The sequence below is a fragment of the Perna viridis genome, chromosome 13 (genome assembly GCF_037379345.1).
Source record: "Perna viridis isolate PV_CMFRI_1.1 ecotype Kerala chromosome 13, ASM3737934v1, whole genome shotgun sequence".
Classification (NCBI taxonomy): Eukaryota; Metazoa; Mollusca; class Bivalvia; order Mytilida; family Mytilidae; genus Perna; species Perna viridis.
The window spans coordinates 10,418,702-10,434,091 of record NC_142457.1 but is presented as its reverse complement, the minus strand read 5'-3'; the positions used below and the strand labels follow the sequence as shown (position 1 = coordinate 10,434,091).

The 15,390-nt window shown below is 32.5% G+C and overlaps 1 protein-coding gene across 5 annotated transcripts; it reads right to left on the bottom strand.

Moving 5' to 3' along the window:
• Positions 1-449: 449 nt before the first annotated feature.
• On the bottom strand, positions 450-14,635 carry LOC148599529 (uncharacterized). Of its 5 annotated transcripts, none has more exons than XR_015917914.1 (8): positions 14,465-14,622; positions 7,447-7,472; positions 6,505-6,562; positions 5,908-5,934; positions 4,515-4,563; positions 3,249-3,389; positions 907-976; positions 450-494 (listed from the first exon to the last, which is right to left on the bottom strand). XR_015917914.1 is itself a non-coding variant. In XM_088558340.1 (8 exons), the coding sequence occupies exons 2-5, from the start codon at positions 7,257-7,259 to the stop codon at positions 4,550-4,552; spliced, it is 354 nt and encodes a 117-aa protein (XP_088414466.1). In that variant the 5' UTR covers positions 7,260-7,472; positions 14,465-14,635; the 3' UTR covers positions 450-494; positions 907-976; positions 3,249-3,389; positions 4,515-4,549. The 5 variants fall into 5 exon arrangements, 3 of the variants coding, with proteins under 3 accessions (XP_088414466.1, XP_088414467.1, XP_088414465.1); XR_015917913.1 differs by having other exon boundaries at positions 4,515-4,566; positions 14,465-14,619; XM_088558340.1 differs by having other exon boundaries at positions 4,515-4,566; positions 7,008-7,472; positions 14,465-14,635.
• Between the last annotated feature and the right edge of the window lie 755 nt (positions 14,636-15,390).

The window sequence follows — 15,390 nt, the reverse complement described above, 5'->3', positions numbered from 1 at the left end:
AATATCTTTATGTTTTTAAATATGTACATGAGGTGAGCTTTAGAAACACCAGGCAGAGCGAAATACTACAGGGAAAGCCCTTAATAATATACACCAATGCATGTATGCATATGTTCTCTGTACAAATACTGCAACCAAATGTGACTCAAATGTTAAAGTTATGTAATTTAGACCTGAGACACAACCTGTTTAAAATATTTGATAATTCCCTTTACTGTTAACATTTATTGGATTCAGAATTAACACATGCTTACAAATCTATAGAATACTTCCCGACTCGTAGAATAACTTCATTCAAATGATTAAGCATTTCAGAGCAATCCAAACTTATACCCATTCAAACTCAGCAAAATAAAAAAAATCGTTTTATCATCAGACACATTTTGATAAATTATATATCATGTTATTGAAATGTAAGCATTAAGTTTCACACAATTCAATGTAAATCAGAAGGAGTGGGAGTTTTGTCCATTTAATGCTTCATTGATGTTGGCCTGAAAACAAATAAAGCGGTGAAAATGAAGATATAGTCACCATAATCTCTCGCATATTATAAATCCACAAATAGTGAGAGAGTCCGGATTATTTATTCATTACCACCCCCTCTTACTTTTTGGTGTGTTATTTTTGTCATTTTTTTTAATGTTTTAATGATTTTACTACTTTTCCTTCCTTCCTCCTTTATCCTAAGGAAAAGTCAGGGTAAGTACCTATAGATGTCATTAGCCTTGGTTTTACTATTGTTTTGAAGAGCGTAATGTATTGCATTGCCTTTTGGTCTATATCGTTTAGGTTCTGTTATTCATATGCACATAGTATTTATAGTAGTTTGTGCGATTGACTCTTTCGACATATTAAGAACAGGCAATTTCAAACAATAGTCCAGATGGTTTATATATTACTTACAAAATGATCATCAAAGCTGTTTTCGAATTCTCTCCCTAATGCTAAGCTTGGTTCATTCCTGTTGGTCATACTAAATGGTAAAAACAAGTCGTTGTGAGAGTTATCTATACAGTAGCTGAATTAGTCTAAGCTACCTCTTCTTGAAGTGAAATGTTTGCTATCATGAATATATAAAACCAAAATACGTATTTTTTCTAGTCATGCCACGTACAAGCACTTTCATCGAAAAACGGGAATAACAGTTTTTCGGATATTCTTTTTAAAAAAGGATGCCTTACAGGGAAAACCTATCATGCCATACACAAAGCATATACCCAAAAGACCCATTACATGTGCGGACCTGCGTCACCTTCATGTCAGCAAGTAACATCTTCAATACATGCTTAAACAATACGCATTTTAGTATGGATACACACAAAGGAGTTCATACCAAGAGTATTTACTTATGATATGATACTACTGAATGAATGACTAAGTAATTAGACAAACATAACAAGAACAAACAACCAAAATAAGACGCTTGTCTAAAAGGACAGGTCGACATATAAGACTGCCTTTAGGTATACTTCTTTGTAGTCTTTTTTATCCCAAGTTCTTTGGGTTAAGTGTGATGTATAAAATTCCAGAATCTAACATTCTTTATTGACAAAATGTCTTCTATATTGCAGAACATGACATCAAAGAATCTGCACGGTGCACTGGTAGGATATGTTTCTCTGCTTTTCACCGAGTTGTTCATAAATAGTCATGTACAGGGTAGACGAAAGGCCAACGGAAAATATGAGACGGTGAACAAAAAAATCATAGTTCTTGATGCTTCCAGAGAATCTTTTGAATTTTTAAGAACCACATTTAAATGATACTTCTATAGGGGTAGCAAGTGTCATGGTAAGACTGGATACCGACTTATCATCAATAAATATTGAAGTTAATAGTTTCGAAAGAAGCTAAGTAGTGCAGATTTAGCCATAAAGTATTGTTTGTATGTAGGTTGTGGAATTTTGAAATCAAGTATATGGACGGACGATATCACAATCAATTCATTTTATAAAAAGACCGAGAGAGGATAGAACGGATTTATTGTTTTCAACTTTTCAAATTTTCTTTAAAGAGTGGGCCAACATTATATGTGTTCATATAACTGCCAGTATTTTGTAACACCTACCCCCGATAATAAACATCAGATTTAATGTATTTTGTAGATAAAAACAATGCTGATTCGGACTTTATCTGCTGGTTCAACAACATATGTGTCAAGTATAATAGATAATATTTTGGTTACATCGGAATTTTTGAAAACTGATGTAACATTGAAACTCTTTGACCTATTTAGAACTCTTATACGACTAAAAGCTTCCACCGACTCTTACAGCAAATTAAGCCTTCTTGTTATTCATTTTCTGGCATTATCCTCAATAATTTCCATAAAGGTTTCAAAGTTATATTTCCAAATTTCCACCTTATGTTCAGCGTATTTGGGTCCTTTGGCAAGGATCTTAGGAAGATTCGTTTTCGACAACGTAAAACACTTCCGTAATGATGTGACAAGAAGGACCATATTGTAAAGGGGAATCATTGTAAGAACAGTCAGATGGTTTAGCCTTGAAGTCGCAATGTTGAGGTCATTTAAATACAATGAAGTATGAGGAAAGCAAATGATCGATATGGATTTGTCTTTGGAATGTTTGAATAATATCAGTGTAGTATTGGCGAAACTACAGACTCGACAAAGTAGGTCTCGTCCATGAAATAAAGTGACAAAATAGCTAAGTGTATACATTTTGAATATAGGACTAAATCGTCAAATATCTTCATAACAGAAGATACACATCTTCAATGTGTATATAAACAGCATACACAAGTTAAATTAGTATTGTCTCAAACATATGTGGATTACATATTGTACAAAGAAGGTATCGTCCAGGAGTAAAATCGGTTAATTACTTTTTGAGTTAAGAGATACACAAAATAGGAACCCTCTAAGCGTGACGGATGAACGGATGGATATATGACTAGTATATATGTTTTCATCTTTTTTTAAGCAGTTGAAAATTGTGACAACTGTTTGGACTGTTTGAATTGTGTATCAGGGTTTGACAAAATGTCTACCTGTTGACTTAACAATTGGAATAAATATGACTACACAACCCAGGACTGATACAGGTATGAATGTGGATTGTGATTTAACGATTGATACATGATGATATTATAACCAGAAACAAAATGACGCCCACCTTTACAATTCAGAAACATATTATATATTATAGTATGCAATTATTGGAACAGTTCCAAATATGTTGGAATGATATTCAAAATGGTACCATTTCCCCTGTTAAGCTTACCAATGAAAGTATCGGCATGTCTAGCAATGGAAAACTACGCTGCAATTCATAACAGTAACGATTTCACCTGTGATTATTAACTTCATCTGATGGATGCCGTATTGGATTTTGGTTTTCGGAGTATGGTCCACTAATATTAGTCTACATAAAAAGAAACTATGTTAATCTAAAACATTATAATTCAACTTAAGTGCCTCAACAAAATCAAAATAAAAGTTCTATATGTTTTATGTACTTAATTCCTCTACAATCGGTTTATTAAAGGGATTGCCTAATCCCACTTAATCCAGACTCTTACTTTTTGTACACGTTATTAGCAATAGAAGTAACCCACCAAAACATTGAGCAAAGTATGACATAATTGGTACTAGTAGCATGCGAAAAAAATGTAACTAGAAAAGGACATAGTCATTATGTTTCAAAATAAAAACATGCTGCAGCTTTTTTTTTTTTTTTAAATGTGTCATTCTTCGTTTTTCCTCTTTCGGAGATCGGAGTTGATCCAAACATATATATAAAAAAAAACTAGTCCTTTGTGTTCTTAATGATTTGTGTGTGTGTAAAATATGCGAAGGGAGTTGTTAAAGAAAACATATTAACTGCATATAAATGGCGTAAAAAAAGATTTAATATAAGACCACGAATTTGAACGAGAACTTCTGATACCGAAGCATGCAAACTATGCTAAATGACAACCCAAACGCTTGAAAAATGGAAAATAAGATTACACGATGATTACCATAGTATTACTGCGGAAGCTTTTCAATATTGGCTAAGTTATTGATCCGATTCTAGCTGTATTGGACATAGGCGTAGCGGAAGTCCAATATTTCTACCCGAGGACCGATACCTCGTATAGTGGCGATGGCCATGACTTCTAACCCGTCTTGGATTTTTGTCAAATAAATTCATGACATTAATGCTATTTTCATATTGGCTTGAAAGGTTTTCTATATTTGTGATGTTGTCATTGCATCCGTAAGGTATTGCAGTACCTAGTCTGAGTATCCAACACTCCTCCCTTTCACTACGATAGTTTTTACTTAGGACGTGATTAAAATACGAAGTTTCAGAGAGGATTGAATGATCTTGTTGATTAAAATGTTGATAAACTGTCGGGAATTTGGTGGTATTAATTCCCAAACGACGACCGCACATTCTTTTGTTTAATCGTATATGTGTTTCACCGACATATACTAAACCACATAAGATAAATCATACGCTAAAGCACCTCTATATATAATTTTATCATTACTATATTAATACCTGTGCTGCAACACTTTATGAGAATTAGGTTCCAGTTAATATTCAAATGCTGCTGTGCAAAGATAAGAAAATCTTATTATCACCGTAAACGATGTCATTGGGATATTACAAACGATAAATATCACGAAATGAAAAACAAAATCATCTTGTTGGCAAATATAGTCAGGGTCATTCAAATTTTAAAAAAGCACGGTAATCACCACATATCGATATTCAAGCTATTTCGGAAGACGACGTCAATTTTTAAAAATCATAATCCAGCATCATACAGTTTGCATTGTAATATCGGTCGTTTCTGTTACCAAGACGACTTCCAGCTGTTGGCTATTTCACCAAAAGCTGACCATCCGCCGAACTTTGCGAAAAAATGTTTTTGAAGATAAGTGTTGCTAAACTTAATCATGTTAAAAGAAAGATGCATACCAAATAGCAAGAAAGACAACTCTGACTTGGAAAAAAGAAAATTTAAAGCAAAATGATAACTGATGTGTCCATTTTTGAAATTGAAAGGCCTTTACATTGAAAGCTTTCTCCTTGTATTGAACATGGAAAGACCTTTCCTTTGATATTAATAAGCTGACCTGCTACAATTTATATTTTGCACTTAATGACCTTGTTAAATCCAATGTTTGATGTTCTCATTGTGCTATTTGTTATGAACACTTCATGACTTTCTCTTTGATTCCTGAATGGTTTGACACAGTAAGCAAGTACTTACCGCGCCTTAATAGATTGAATACATATAATATGTAATTGAGTTGGAAGTCTACTGCAGTCTATTACCCCGTCTTTGATATTATGAATTATACCATATCGGTGAACACCTAACAGTCTTAACATTACAATTTAATGGACAAATTTATTGAACTATACATTACCTTTCCGAGTATCTTTCAGCTTTTGACATAAAATATATAAAACCTTTTAAAAAAAATCCAATTTCATAAAAGGCGTTACGGTGTATCGATCTGCACCATGTAAACTTATTTGTTAAATGTGTCATAGTTTTCCTTTCCTCTTTCGTCTACCTTGGACTTGACTTTTTATGAGCAACTCGGCGGGTGTTCTACAAAAGCTGAAGACGCTTACCGTACCGGTGCACCTGGTGCATGCTTCCAGTTTTTAGTGGAGTCCGAGTTGCTAATTTACCTTTGCTACTTTGTAAGTATTATTTTACCTTTTTATGTTCTTTGTTGAGTGTGTCTGTTTCCTCTGTTTGGTCTTTGTCGCAGGATTACATTCTTTTGATTTCTGTTAGAATCTTGTTTCCCTTGATTACTCTTTTAAATTGTTGTTTAACTTTTTAAGGAACCTACACTAAACTTCATTTTTTTATTTGATTTTCAACATTCGAAAAAGCATTGTCACTTAGCTTCCTTTCGGCTTCTTATACCTGTCAGTTTTGGCATCCGGTAAGTCTCTGTTAGAAAAAAACAAATAAGCATGAGATATTTTGATATTCATCTGACTGATTAAGCCGATGAAAATCAATATACATAAAGCTCACTGACCATTTCGATCTGCTATAAGGGAATATCGGCTGGTATGTCCTCCTTGCAGGTTCGTGGAAGGATATAGAAGACGATTAGAACTACTTGTTTCATTAATAGTAGTAGCCCTTGCTGTGCTAGTGGCGTTCATAAAGCTATTTGAGCGAAAAGGTTACAAGGGTTGTTTTAGAGAATGAGTATTACAAAATTTTGTAAGAAAGTTAAATATAAGTAATTTTATAAATTCTATTCTTATCAAATGTTTCTTTGTTAGTTTTTTTTTCTGCATCATACTACGTTTTAGATTGTAAGTTTCTAAGTTTATATTTTGTAAGGTCTTAATAAAGTTAGTTAACAACATTTTCACAATAGTTTTTAATATCTCTTATAAAAATAACATCTTTATATTTGAAACAATAGTTGGCTTTGCCCCATATTGAAATTCAATTACATAATGTAACATTTCTACAGGAAAATAGGATCTGAAACCTTCGATATACCTTTGCAGTCCAAAATGCAATTCTCGTTGAGTCCTCGCTTCTGGTCTAATTTCAGAATCTGTAAAAATAAGAAAACAGAAGGAATAAGGATAACATATTTACCGAACCACAATTCAAACTACATGTGTAATTTCCCGAAACATCAAAATTTTCCGAAAAAGATCAAATCAAAGAGAATTTGTTAGGCAGAAAGTCAATTGACATTTAAACAAATAATTTAATTTTATACGATTTTAAAAATTAATCTCAATGCCGGTGGTGAACACCTGAACATAACCTGCCATGCAGGTAATATAGTGCGCACCACGTGATTGAGGTTATTTTCTCATAGACAATATAACAGTCATTAATTCTTAAAAAAAACAAGCATTCTTTATAGCAGTAAAACAAGAAAAGAATTCAAAGATGCTTCTATTTACAAGTTTTTGTTTGTAGTGTTAATTGCTATCGATTTTATATTTGATATTCTATCTTTTAAAAGGTAATTAAAAAAATGCATTTACCATGTCGTGTTTTGCATTTTGCTGATTAATTATGACAGTCTGAATGTGCCTCGTTCTACTTGAAATGTTCGAAATTATATATAAATAAAGCTCATTAATTTCCATTAATGTAGCGAGAAAATCCTGATGGAAATTTTGAAGATGACCTACTTCACAACAGCTATTCTCATGCTCCCTGTTTGGATCAAATAAAAAGCATTTGATGCGATAACAAAAATTAAGAGGTTCGTTTCCGCTTGCTGTAGGAAACATTACTAGGGATGATTATAAGAGAATGTCTACGAAACAAACTCATTTGATAATAATCTCTTTGGCACTCCTCACACATGAATTTAAGCTCCGTGAGGCAAAATGCAACGACGTCATTCCCATAAATACAGATTTGGCAGATACGTAACTTTGTTCTACTGTAACAAGGCAAACTCCTTATATCACTTACACTTTCATTGGCATGCACACATCTTGCTAAAAAAGATAAGATTAGAAAAAAAAAACAATGCCGGTGACACCCTATAAACACTGGAAGATGTATATCAGTTAATCAAATTGAAAATAAGAATACCACTTTAAATACTACAAATAAAATACAATCATGTTGTCTTATCTATTGACATTTGCAATCATATATACATATAGAATTCACAATTTATAGAATCTCCGGATAGTAAAAGTAAAAGAAATTCAACTATAAGGTTTTTTTTTTAAATTTACATTGTCACTAATTGATAAATATGCATAATTAAACTAAAAAACGGTACACAAATGTAATCACGCTAACTTGAGTATTATTCATGTACATAAAGCCTATTCAGGAAACGTGTTTTTCGACCAAAACGACAAAATCAAACACAAAAACCACAAAACAAAAACAAAACAAAAAACATAAAAAAACCATAAATGAACAATATTAACAAGAAATAAACATGAGTGCTCTGGCCATAGATAATGGCACTGAAAAAAAATTCTACGAGAAAAACGTAGGGAAATGAAGTCAAGAATGTGTCAAATGAAATATTAATGGTATTAATTTTGTTAGTGTATCCCAACTTCCAGCCTACATGTAACATTTAAAAAATGATGTAGTACCTCAACGATAAACCCACCAAAAGTTATCAAAATAGAATACATATGTTATAGGTGTACATAATATGATGTAATCTAAAAGTAAAACCATATATGTGTTGTAAGAGTAATCAAGGGAACCAAGGTTATAGCGGTAATCAAAAGAATGTAATCCAGGGACAAAGACCAGACATGGAAAACAGACATACACAACAAAGAACATAAAGTAACCAAAATCATACAAAGTAACAAAAGTAAATGAGCAACTCGGACTCCACTAAAAACTGGGAGCATGGACCAGGTGCACCGGTAGGGTAAGCGTCCTCTGCTTTTCTAGAAACACCCGCCGAGTTGCTCATAAAAAGTCAAGTCCGGGGTAGAAAAACGAGGAAAGGAAAACTATGACCCGTTGAATAAATCAGTTTTCATGGTGCTGATGGATACACCATAACGATCCACGAGTTCATGATGACGACCATAAAACTTCTGTAGTGATGACTTCAATCTTGTAGCAACATAACCCTGTTCCAGAAGCTTATTTGTCAGAGTTCTAGCGCGATACAAAAAGTCTGCGTAGTCCCGGCAAGCCCTGGCATAACGAATGAGTTGTGATATGAACACTCCATACGCAGGAGCCGAAGGAATGTTGCCACAGATGAAAGGAAAGTTGACAATTCTGAATGAAAAGTCATCACGTTTGTCGTAAAGTTTGGTCAATAGTTTTCCTTTACCATCGATTTCTAAGTGTAGGTCAAGATATGAGGCTGACTTCACAGTGTCTGTAGTATCTTTTATCTCAAGTTCTTTTGGGTAGATGCGATGTATCAAATTCCTGAAATTAGGATTGTTTAAAGATAACACGTCATCTATATAGCGGAAACTGAGATTGAAGAATCTAGCCAAACAATATTCTTTCTTTCTGATCAGATCAGCTATAAAGTCAGCCTCATAAGAGTGAAGGAATAGGTCAGCTAATAAAGGAGCACAATTTGTTCCCATTGGAATGCCGACCGTTTCTTGAAAAACACGTCCACCACACTGGACAAATATGTTGTCGATTAAAATTTCCAGCATTTTGTAAACATCTTCCTCTGTATATTTGGAAGATGATTTGGAATTATTTCTTACAAAGTATGAGGAATCTCTACCAAGAACTATAAAATATGAACAATTTAAACAATTCAAAAATTTTCGTAAGAATTCGCCAGTAAATGTCTGATTCCCAGAGTATAATTTTAAGTATAGTTAAACAATTTTTGTGGATGTTGATATTGCACTGAACCGCACTAGAGTTGTCCCTCTTTGTGTACTTTTATTTGATTTATCCAAAAGGATAATCGAAATGCTTATACGGGTATATCGCGAAAAAAAAACTGTTTAATACTCCCTTTTCTTTACAAGCATTAATTTACACTGCCTGATTATGTAAATTCTAGCAACAATTTGAAACAAGTTTGTGTTGAGGGTTTGTCAAGTTCAAGATGAAATAATGATAAACAAGTAAAACTACAGAAAATTTGTTTGTAGATATTACGAAAATCTATTATCTATAATCTGTTTGTCAGAATCAGAATATTTTTCAATAAGCCTGTCCAAAGCTTGTCTCTTATACAACGGTAGCGTCAGAATAGACGCTTCTTGCGAAAAAAAAATCATTCGAAATTATCCCGTACTAATCAAGCCCACCGATTTGATTGGTTGGTATACACGTCTTTACAAAGCTAATCCACCCTACTAGTTTTATGCCATGCGTCGAGGTGTTACATTTTCCAATCCCATTTTTCATTTACATCATCATTTCATGTTAATTTTATCATATTGCTTCTTCGGCGGTGAACACCAATCAATAAATCAATCAATCGCAAGTAAGTTACTTATGATGCTTGTATGACGTTATTCACAAATCTGTTAGGCTATGGAAATGAATTGATATATGGATTACCCACCAATCTAAGAAACAAGTTCTAAATATTTCAGAATATTCTATGACGGGTGATATCTTGATGTAAGGTACTTATTTGTCTCCAATACATTACTGGCCTCAAAGGAATGTGTTGATGTATGTATTATTAGTTAAATGGTTTTGCACCCGTTAACCGACAAGAAGTTGTAAAATTTCATCAACGGACGACGGACACAAAATAGGCATTATAAAAAAATAAACCATATACGAAAAAAAAGAACGATACTGTCTAAATAAACATCAACATTTCAGATCCACAACAAATTAAAAATGCACATTTATCACAATTAAAATTTTGGAAAAATACTTCGAATGTAAAAAAAAGAACACAAATTACACTTAACAAAAACAAAAAAACATCCGAATATTCTGAAACCATGTAATTAAAATGATAATAGTAAATGAGCGATTCAAGAATAATTGTTGCAAACAATTGCTGAAGTCGTTTTCTCTACAATCTCCTTTAAGTGTTTTGTATATCGTAGAGAACAAACGATACAAAGGATTTCCTTTTGTTTTTTTCACCTAAAAATCTCGTTATCAGATTGTTTTTTGAATATGCAAATATTATATTTCCTTTGAGTTATGCCTTATGGACTTATGTTAGAATTATTGGCTCAGGTATCTTAACATTTCGTCATAAGTTGTAATTAAAGGTAAGTTATTTTCGGACCTGCTAAACAAATTTGTGGGCTATTCTGTGCACACCTTGATAAGCTAGTTGGCCTCTGGAATGTGGCAGCATATGCAAAGGTTGTGCATACTAAAACAAAATGGCGTAGATTAAATGTGTGTCCGTTTTTTTTTTTTTTTTTTTTTTTTTTTTTTTTTTTTTTTTTTTTGTGATATCTATGGCGTCTCGTGGTTGATTTATTAGCCAAATGGCGGTATATTATATATATTGAATTTAGCTCTTGACTCGATATGGGATTTTATTCTTTTCACATTTCTAGGCTTCAAGATTGCGGCAAATTTCCTTCAAAGTCAGCCAATGGTTTCTCCAACTTGTATTTTTTTTTATGATAAATGACGTACTAGGTAATAAATATGCAAAGAGCACCGAGAACCTTTCAAGACCGTTCAGCCACAGGTTGTTTGACACTAAAGGAGACCACATTTTGCTCGAGACATTTATCTATTATTTTTTATCAATTATCTATTAATGCTGTTTTGGAGAACTCTTTAACCTTATAAAGTTATTATTTCGTAATGAATTTTAATTTCTACAAATAATTACAAGTGCTATTTTGCAGATCTGTATTATAAGTTATCAAAGTTAATACCCGAATACACAGTCAAGTGTGCCATATGATAATCATATGGTGCTCGATTCATATGATAATCATATGGTGCTCGATTCATATGTTAATCATATGTTATTCATATGCCAATCATATGATATTTATTACATGATAGTCATATGATTCCCATGTGTTAATTTTGGCTTGAAAAACATATGATTATCATGTGATAACCATATGATTATTATATGTAAACCGAAACATATGATTATCATATGGTGCTCGATTTATATGATAATCATATTATGCAAACCATATGATTCGCACGTTTGCCTGTGTATATGGAGATTTTATCTCCCTGTAAGTATTGAGGCGAATATTAAAGTGGAAAGCAATTTTATCCCCTGATACCTGCCCAAATAGCAACATTTAAACACAAACGGAAGCAAGTGCGTAACATTAAAGTGACGTTTCGTCTTACTTTTAGTAAAAATAAATATAAAAAAGATAATTTCTATATTTTATGGTAAAATGTAGCGTTCTACGTTTGGTAGAAAAATATCTACCAAAAGTAAAACCTACCAAAATATTCAACATTTATCTTTCAAAATAAAGAAATCGGCCACCTTCAATTTGGTGGAGAACGTTGTGCGCTGAAACGTCACAAGTGTATGACGTCGACGTGGGTCATTTGCATCAATAGGTCAGAAATTTTATTTATGGAGACGTCGTGACATTTACATCAAAGCACGGGAGCTAAGGATATAACAGAGTTTCGTAGAATAAAATCAGAAAAAAATGATGAAGTTTAATTACAGACATACAATGTATAAATGCTTTAACCGAATTTATTATTTAACCTTTTTCCCAGGGTATCGTCCTTCGTGTGGGACGCTAGGCGATTTTCCGTTTTTCAAGAAATGTAAGCCGACAGTGTAAATGCACGCTTGACTTTCCGCAGAGTAATAGCTAGCAGCGTCCGTGTATATGGGAAAGCAACACTCTGGTATAAGGTTTTTTGTTACTTCAAAGTTTACAGTGTTAATTAATTCAAAGCATTTCTAAATTTACGCTGCATATATACATTTAATAAAGATCGTACATTAAATGAAATGAATACTTTATTAAACACTTTAATGGTTTTATCTTTATCTTAACATAAAATTACTAACTTTTAATTCCATGGTTAAAAGTGGAAGAAATGTAGATAGTCAATATCATCTCAGGAGAGAATTATCACATATCAATATGTATCATAATATATCAGATTTAACAGTCTTTTTTGTGTATGCATTATGAATTATTGCTTGAACCCTATACGTTTATCCTATATCGCATACTCTATATCACATCCTTAGACCTATATCGCACCTAAACTAGAAACACTTAAAGTATACTAACTCTCGGGGTTCATCATTGTGGACATACGACAAATATTATTGTTGTGGCTAGAAGTTCTTGTTTTGTGTGTTAATAGGAGAACAAACGATTGATCAACTAGCGCGAGGACTAATAAAGAGTGAGATAGAATAATGATACCGATTGTTGGAAAACGAACATTGAAATGAAACATAAAAAAAAAAAGAAAACGCGCAATTGAAACAATGTTTGTTCAGAAGATTGATTTGTATTCTGCTAGAATTCAATCGACTGAGAAGAAGCTTTTTTGCGGCGTTAAAATAAATGTAGATAAAAGTTGAGAAATTGGTTTGTGCATTGAATAAAGTATCGTTACATCTGATAATTTTTGGCAAGGTAGAAAAGTTCTATTAAAAATGTTTAATGTCATAATGTTCAAATTTTGGCAGCCAATCACGTCTGTCTGCAAATTGTAAATAATGAATACGTGAGCAACTTAATTGTTCACTTCTCGAACTCCGATTGGTTAAAATACCAACAAAATAAAACTTGGATTTTTCACATTAAACTATAACAGCATCTCCGCTGGCCAATGGTTATCGTCCCGCGCAAAGGGAGAAGGCAGGACCGTAATCCTTACCTAGTGAAGATGCTGCAAAAGCAAGGAATCGGAAATAAGCCACCCATAACTTGGAACTTGTTATCAGTGTATATGATAGTAAAAGTCCGATTGTGTTAGAAATAATCCATTTATATAAAAAATCTTTTGTAAAGTTCTTTTAACAGTTATATCCGAAATGACTTTTAAGCAAAGCTGGAGTTATCCTTCCTCGTTTATATCCGGAATAACATCATATATATAGATATGTGAAAATGTGCTTCTTCAAACTCAGTTTGCAAATGTTGCGGATCGAATCCAGAACTTTGTGTTTATGTTATTTGTTATTCGGTACAGAATGTTAATATATACATTGAAATATTCTTCGGTGTCTTACTATCTCTTAATCGTTAAGAAAGCATTAAAATACGACATATTTTCCTTTATTCATTAAATAGTCCGTTTCGTCGGAAATAGTTATTTTTGACAGTTTTGAAATTATTTTCTATACATATGATCTTTACATATTACTTGTTTCCCAATATCTACAATGCACGATTTCACTTAAAATCGAAGTTTATTGCGATCTATTGATCTTTTACCCCTCCTCTTAACATGCATAATGACAGAAACATTACTGATTTTCACTTTCATAAGTATTATACTTAAAACACATTGATTTATCTTTCCATTGTCATATGATTGATATTCTATAAATAACATATAGCTAAGAGGTTGATAGGGCAGTTTGTTACCCCGAGAAAATCGTTGCCACCTCGAGGCGTAGCCGAGTCTGACAAAGTGTTTTCAAGGAGAAACAAACTCTCTATCACCCTCTAAGCTATATATAATTTATTTTATTATACTGAATGTTTCATTGTTGGATTAATCTAGGGCAATAACTTAGTACACGATAGATGGTAGTACGGAACAGTTCATTTAGATGTTATTATGTAGGATGGAGGATCAAATTAATGATGCATATCAGAACAAATCAATATTATACACACGTCTCAGATTGTTTTATGTAGCAAATTTGGTCGCTCCCTCAGCAATATTCGGACCCCTCATCTTCTCTGACATATGTCCAACGCTCTAGACCACTCGGCCAACTTGGCTATATAAAAGCATAGCTTTCGTTAACCGAGTGATACTTCCTCATAAGTAAATACAGAGCGCGAGCATTAGCACATGATGTAACTTATGTATATATAACATATGATACAATACTTACAGCAGGCCATATTTGTCCCTATTTAGTAAAAAAGCTGCGATACCTGTAAGATAATATATTGTTGAAGACGTTTCATTAATGTACATGTTTTACACGTGTAAGACCGTGGTTTAAGAGCATCGAGTGTAAACCAAAAGAAATAATTTTCAGATCGCATATACCCTTTTCAGATTTTTCCTATAGTAACGGTGCTGTCACGTTAGAATGGAAAAATAGAAACTTTTTATTGTCTGTCTTTTAAAATAGATTCTTTTTATAAAGTTAAGCAATCAAAGCAAATGACATAAATAAATTAAATGTATTTCATCGATACAAAAATAAAACCCTGCTATATCATAAATAGATAACCTAAATGAGTAATCAAGGGAACCGAGATTCTAGTGGATACCAAAATAACGTAATCCAGGGACAGAGATCAATTGAATTAAATAGAATCGATTCCTTATTTTCATTCATTGCTTTACACGTACATGGAACTTTTCAATTTCAGTCCTAAGAATCGGTAGAATATATGAATGACTAGACAATCCTGTCGGTATTTGAAAGACCTTTTGAATCTGCTAAAAATGTCATATTTTCATTATTAGAATTTAATATTTAATTTGAGATCGACAATTAGATTAATTAAACATAATCAACCATAAACAAACTACATAAAAATGAGAAATGCAATATTATGCAGATAAAGATGATTCGGAAACAAGACGTCAAAAATATCAACATATCTCTATATAACAGAGGAAATAATTTAATTCATATAATAAAAAAAAAAACCAAAAAACAGAACTTTTATAACCATTTGTTTACCTTAATTCTAAACTGTGTATTATATATTGGTAGACCCGTGCTAGCTTAAAAATATTATGATTAATTAAAAAAATACCAAAGAAGAATTCTTTATGGTTTTATGGTTTTATTTTCTTCTT